General features: G+C 36.2%; 1 protein-coding gene across 1 annotated transcript in view; it reads right to left on the minus strand.

Annotated features, from left to right (window-relative positions):
* The window catches only part of ASB4 (ankyrin repeat and SOCS box containing 4), a 57618-nt gene extending 54807 nt beyond the window's left edge, over positions 1-2811 (minus strand). Inside the window, exon 1 of the mRNA XM_017849302.1 lies at positions 2560-2811. Within this exon, the coding sequence (XP_017704791.1) occupies positions 2560-2746 (187 nt within the window). The 5' untranslated portion in view covers positions 2747-2811. The remainder of the gene's footprint in view (positions 1-2559) is intronic.
* Between the last annotated feature and the right edge of the window lie 4676 nt (positions 2812-7487).

Raw genomic sequence — 7487 nt, forward strand, 5'->3', positions numbered from 1 at the left:
TATGTTCTAAATAAATAAGAATGGTTTAGAATTGATTGTAGTACTTTTCATTTTCTATAGGACTATCAAATGTTGAATATAGAATTTTAGTATTGATTACACAAGGAAATTTAAGAGTAGCATGAGATTTGTTATAGGTTTTGCACATTGTCTTTCTTATTAAGCCAAAAATAACTGAAACCTGAAGATTCCCACACTTTAAAAGTAAACAGGAATATTCTGTATCCTCATCTGGATGTTGGCTACATAGGTTTGTTATTCTGTGAAAAGTAATCAAGTTGCACACTTATTCATGCACTTCTGTGTAGAGCTTTTCAAAAGTGCTTTAAAAAAAATCAAAGAGCAGTATGTAGCGGTTCAACAGCGTCCAATGTCCAAAACTTCTCCTTTGATTTAATAAAGTCTCACAAACTTTAATCCAGCCACATACCCTTTACGACCACATAGAAATGGGTCCTATTCCTTTGAAATATTTAGAAAAGAACTAACTAACCACTATAGACTGCTCAGCTCCACGCTGTTGCCTGACAATGACTTTATGACTTAAGAAATTGATATAACCACTTAGATCTCTAGCAGCTAGGATTCTATTTATCATTTCCATTCCTAACTTTCCATTCCTAAGTTTAAAAGGATCGATGATAAGGCTGGAAGCATGTGAAAAAAATTTGAAGAAACTTTTAAGAAAGATGAGGTCTTAACCTGGATTTAAGACTAAAGAGACGGTTCCTTATGCCCATACTCGTATTAAACAGAGTAGCGTGTTTCTTTCTACACATGAATGCACAGACACAAATTTCCTGCATAAACCCTAAAAGTAAGACCACAGATTTTACTAGTTCTGTGCAAACATCCACCTGGCATACGTAAGAATGGAACTGTTCTTTTCCTTTTCCAGAGGGTGTAATTTGCTATCTCCTTAATTGAAAGCCACATCCCACAGTCCTAACACTACTATGAAAACACTTCAATTCGTGTGAATGAAAATTTAGCTCTATGAGGACCGTAGGAGTCAGCTCACATTGACAAGAATAATTTAAAATGTATTTTCTTTTCCTTCAAAGGTGATGACACCAGTGGAAGCAGGAGAACCAACTCCCCCACTCCCCTCCACTTCCCTAGAGCCTGCACCTAAAACTTCGTTTCTTATATCCTCAGAAACTTTGCACAATCTGTGCAACTTGACTTGCTCAGGAGATGAGAGTAGACAGTGTTTGCAACTCAGGGTCAAATAACTTACCCACTGACTTGAACCTGAGTTATTTCACCCTAGGCAGAATTATAAGCTTTTTAAAAACATCTTTAAAATTAGTTTAGCATTCAGACATTCTATCACTGAACAAAGTTATAAGATGAAAGCAATCTAATTATGTAGTATATACAAATTTTCTTTCTAACAGAGACCCCATAAACTTTTTAAAAAATAAACCCCTTCTTTGTCTTCCCATCAATATATTAATGCCACTAATGCGAAAATATTATAAAGCCTTTGAGTAAAAATCATAAACACAGTAACTAGCTTCAACTCTTCTATACTTCCCTCAGAACTGACAGAGGACAGTAAATTAATGAAGAAATATATAATGTACCATTAGCATTTGTATTTGGAAATGGATTATAATGATGATTTATATATGACCCAAAATCATCTTTAAACATGAAAATAATGACTGTCTCTAAATGCTATACACAAGACCTTAGCATCTATATTGTATTAAACATTAGTGATGTTGAGCAGCATGTTTGCAGTATGCTCGCCAGAGGATCTAACTGCTCACGTTCCCCTCCATTAGCCAGTTGATTTGGGAAATCAGAATCAGTGGAACTCTAATTTATTTCTGATTTATTAAGCATGGGTTCCAGAAAATTCCTTGGTAAAAAAAAAGTTCTAATTTGTTTTCCTTAGATCTTTATAAGGCAGGTACTCTGTATTAAACTTATCTACAATTTTGAACAATTATTGTAGTCCAGGAAAAAAGTTAACTTTTTTGTTTTGCTGAATTCAGCTTTTGTGCCTGAACTGAAAACTCATTAAAATGATGAAGACCATCAAGGTGCCTGTGACACTGCTTTATCCATTTATTAACCCTCCAAATGCTGGGGAGAGTCCTCTTTTTCATCCACATGGACATAGAGAGGATATATCTTTAAGTGGCTGTTAATGGAGAATTAGCAGTCTGTTTTTAAACCAGGTACATTGTCTAAGATACGGTTTCAACAATCTGCTTAGCCATAATCTAGAAATGTTTTCTTCCTTCTATATCATCATAGTCAGAAGAAAAGTTAAAAACAGAGAGTGCGTTGCTAAAAATGATTGTCTGGGATTTCAAGTCCTAGGCCCAAGGGTAGGAAAAGAAAAGGAGAGACACAACTTATACATATATATCAGCCCACCATGTGTTTTAGTTTAAAAAGAAAGAAAATATCAATTTAGAAATATTTTTAAAATGAATACTTAAAGAAACAATACAAGCTAGTGTTGAGAGTGGATAACTGACACTGCATTTAAAAAAAAAATCATTTTCTACCAGTTTTACAATAACACCTATATATTTTTACCTTGTTTATAAGATGCCAAAACCATATTCTCATCTTCAACTTCAAAAACAGTGTCCACATCTATTTGCCTTTGGATTAAAATAGCCTTCAATTTTCCGAAGTCATTGGACTTTAGAGCCTCAAGGAAATTTCTCTTAACTAACTTGGCAGCTCCAGATTTAGTGACAGGGGCAGTGGTGCCGTCCATCCTTCCTCGCCTTCTGGAAGCTTTGTTGTGATTTATCAAGAGAACAGCACCAAGCAAACAGGCACATGCTGGAGAGTCCACAAACTGTCAGCTAATTTTATCCCAAAGTTATGCTGATCCGTTCTATTTATATAGGGATCATTTCAAACTTCAAAATATCCTTCTTGGCTGTCACTACATTTTCAGGTCCTTTAAACTGGTTATATATTAACTGATCCATTCAGTAATATACAGTGTCAATATGAAGGAAAGCCCCTGTGATACATTTCCAAGCACAAAATGTCACAATTATTTCTTATATGATCAAAGTAATAACATAAGATTTAAAAGCTCTTAATGCTCTTTTTTTTCCCCTCGATAAAAACATCTGGTGCCTGGCTGGATATCCAGTGTCTTGCTCTGACTAACCAATATCCAAAAATGAAAATCTGTTACAGTTGTTGACACATGTACTTCTAAAAACCTGTAATAATTTTGCAGTATGAGTTTGTAAAATCAGCCACGGTCATACATATTTGAAGACAAACAAGAGGTTTTCAAAGGACCTAGACTTGAAAAATTTTAATATCATGAAAAGTCGGGTGAGGGGGGATGGTCGGGGGCAGAGACTGTTTTAGGTAAAAAAGAAACTAAAGAGATAAAACAGCTAAATGCAATATGTGAATGAACTTTATTGAATCCTGTTTTTTAATCAGCTAGAAAAGACAGTATTGGGACAACTGTGGAACTATAATCGTGGACTAGATATTACTTGACAATATAGAAGTGTAATGACAAATGTGTTGTGGTTATGTAGAAAAATATTCTTACCCTTAAGTGATACACTAAGGGATAAATTGTCATGACGTCTAAAACTTCTTTAAAAATAGCTCAGAAATGCAGATAGATAGATGTGTGTGTATATATGTATTCTATTTACACATGCGTGTATATATGTATATGTATACATATACATATATACACACATGTATAATATATATACACGTGTATATATACATATACATTATATACATGTATGTATAAATAGAAACAGAGAATAGCAAGTGTGGCAAAAACTTAAAGAGTTGGTGAATCTAATAAGGGATATATTGGTGTCCATTACACTATTCTTTCAGCTTTTCTGTAAGTTTGAAATTTTCAAATAAAAGTTGGAGAGAAAAGTATATACTTAATTTTCTTACATAAAATCATTAAAATTAGGAAAACTATAATGGCAAGTACTAAAGAGAATGCAAATAAATTGCATTTTATGTTGTTTGTGGAAGTCAAAACTAGTGTAAACTTTCTGCAGAATAATTAAGAACATGACTTTTAAAAAAACTTACAATGATACTATTTGATTCTTAGAATTTACTGAAGTATGTAAATGATGCAAATCACAACATAATTTTAAACTTGTTTTATTGATGTGTAATATAAATGCAAGAAATTGACAAGTTATACGTATACAGCTGTCAAATTTTCAGTGAACACACTCATGTAATCAACAATGAGGTTAACTCATAGACTAGTTCAAGTTTACCTGAAGCCCCCTTTATTTCCTCTTCTAATCAAAACACCTGCCTCACAGAGATAACAATAAGTCTTAACTTTTAATACTGTAGATTAGGTTTGTTTGTTATTTTATTTTGAGACAGGGTCTCACTCTGTCGCCCAGACTGGAATGGAGTGGTGCAATCTTGGCTCACTGCAACCTTTGCCTCTCAGGCTCAAGCCATCCTCCCACCTCAGCCTCTGGAGTAGTTAGGACTACAGGCATGCAACACACCTGGTTCAATTTTGTATGACTTTTTGAAGAGACAGGGTTTTGCCATGTTGCCCAGGCTGATCTCCAACTTCTAAGTTTAAGTGAACCTCCTGCCTCGGCCATCCAAAGTGCTAGGATTACAGGCATGAGCCACTGTGCCCTGCCAATTTTTTTTTCTACTTTTAATGTTAAACATTTTACAATTTTGAAAATTTTAAATTATATAATTTTGAAAATAGCAACAACAAAAGAGTCATATATGGAAATACTTCCTCAACCAAGTGATTGGCTCCCAACTGACTCTCTGTGACACAGTGCTTTTGTTGAAATTGTATTGGCATTCTTAGAGAGCACTTTGCAAGTCTGTTTTATGCTATTGTTATGATTCTTTCCACATATACCCATCGAGTATCTACCATTTGCCAGACACTTATTCTGGGCACTGCAGATACAGCGGTGAACAAACACAAAAACCCCTGCCCATGTGTAACTTAGCTCACTAACAGATTTAAGTGGCAATGGGAATCCCTAGATCGTCTCTATTTCCTATACACTAGAATTTGTCACAAAGTTGCAAATATACTGAATTTCATACAAAAATAATATAGTTTGTTTATATCTAATCATTTGATCTGACCCCCATTATGGGTCTCCACACCTAACTTAGTGGCAAAAAGAAGGACAATTTAATTTTGGTCCAACCTGATGTGTTAATCTGATCCAAATATTTAGCAGTCTCCTTAGGTAAATGATCAGTCTCTTTGAATAAAATTCTCTGTGTTTGAGAGTTCAGGCTTTCCACCTAAGAGAGTTTCAGGGAATGTGGGATACATGGAGGAACAATATTCACAATGCTAATATTTAACAACCGGTATCAATTGGAAGAGACTTTTGTCATAAATTACCAGTATGGTCAGACCACGTGTATCAAGTGAATAGCAGTCAGCAGTAAGAATGCACCTTATAAGACTTCATGGTGACTGAAAGGCAAGGGGGTCCTCAGATGGACTCATTGTCCTCTGGACGTTCCCTGATATCTCCGTGGTAGAATGAGTCCTCACTAACTTGGTCTTACTGGCTACTGGAGTGTGTGATTCTGGTCATTTGACTACAGTTTTGATGTCCTCAAACACTGCAGCCCGTTGGCTGACAAGAACGATGAAGAACAAGTCATCTTCTATTGTGCCACCTTCTTGCCATCTTCTTAGGGCCAGAATAGACATAGCCCTAAGCTAAGGAACGAAGTTTCCAAGGGGTCTACATTCTCTCTAATGCTGAGCCGCCAACCTCAGTGGCCTCGAACTTCCTTAGGCATATCTGGTTGTTTCTAAACCACCCCCCATCCCATTAAAGTTCAACCTTGGAAGAAGTGTGTGAGGAGGGCTGAGTACATGCCATCTGACCCCTGGATGAGCCTATATATCCTCTCATAATCCATCAAGGCTTCTAGCCTTCCTAGCTACAAGGGTCCAGTTGAACTATTTACTGCCTCTCTAGCTTTTCCTTTTCTCCCTATGTCAGCAAGTCTATTGATCTCCCTCCAGAGGTGGAATGGTTATCATCTTTGCCTTGTGAAAGAAACCCTATGACATGAGTCCTTCAGGCATGGTCCTTGAAATGCTAAATAAGGAGATAAGGTGATTTAGAAATACCCTCATTTTCCTAATGCTTGAGTCTCACAACGGCTATCTTTCTAAGTGTCTGCATTGAGACTTAAACCTGATCAATGCACAGATGGTCCTTCCTTGGCCCTCAAGGTCGAAGGCCACAGGGAACATGACTTCAGAATGAAATTTTAAAGCATTGCTTTAATATCTGGATACAGCTTTACAATTTTAGCCTAAAGAGATGGCTATAATTTTTCCCACAGAAGCTATTTCAGTCTCGTCCCATAGCCATATAAATAAATCCTAGATCTAAACTTGGTGGAATAATCCAAGAAAACAAAGCAAATTTTCATTTAAAAAATGTATCAAGTTGAAAATGTTATCTATATAATTCTGCTAAAAATCAATTGATCGATTTACCTGAGCAGCAAAGGATACAACTTACAGATTATTTGCACCTACAAAGCAAATAGCAGCTTAATTAAATTGCCCATCAAAATCCTTCTAACATAGGAAGCAATGCCACCAATGCTAATAGCAGGTTTGAGGCCTGCCTCCACTATCCAAGCCACTGCTTCAAGTCACCTCAGGAGGTCAAATTACACAGTGGTCATGTTTCACACTGCCTAGTCAGGCCTGTCAGAAATTCCTGTCTCCTCAGCTCTTAAAAATGAAAACTCTCCATCCTATAAGATAAGCTTTTTATTACTGTTTCATGACATGTCCAGAACAGTGTCCTTTGCTCTTGAAATAGTATGAAGATCTTTCTGACAAGGCAATGATGTTGTGGCAAGTGGCCCTTAAGACCCTCGTGTACTCTCTGGGGACCCATGGCTGAGACAGCAGGCACAAAGTCCCAGCTGCTTGTCTGTGTACAACATAATCTGTCTACTTGGAGTATCTTCTCTGGAACACAAATGGCTCCTTGGTTTATCATGGCATTTAAACATGAATTTGATGCTACTAAGCCACAATCACTTATCAAATGCAACTATAGGGAAGAAATTTGAAGCCAGCTAGAATTGGAAACTAGAATTTCTGTGGCAACAGAACCCCTTGGGCCTCCTGACTTTCCCAGCAGCTGAATTAGGATGTCCTTGCTATTACAGAAATGGATGATTAGGTGGTCTGACATCCCTTTCTTCTCATCTGTTATACTTCTCTAATATGTAGCATCTTACTCATTACACGTCATCTGGTTGGGTTTTTTCTTTTTTTTTTTTTTTTTTTTTTTTTTTGCTATTCTTTTATATGTTAGTGTTAGTACTTAGTATAAAGATGCCTTTGTTTGTAAGTAACACCAGCAACTGGAACTGATTTAAACAGTAAAGATTTATTGGTTTCTATAATGGAAAATTCCAGTTGTAGTGTTTGGGTTTCAGCAGAG

The sequence above is a fragment of the Rhinopithecus bieti genome, unplaced genomic scaffold (genome assembly GCF_001698545.2).
Source record: "Rhinopithecus bieti isolate Rb0 unplaced genomic scaffold, ASM169854v2 scaffold_31127, whole genome shotgun sequence".
Lineage (NCBI taxonomy): Eukaryota > Metazoa > Chordata > Mammalia > Primates > Cercopithecidae > Rhinopithecus > Rhinopithecus bieti.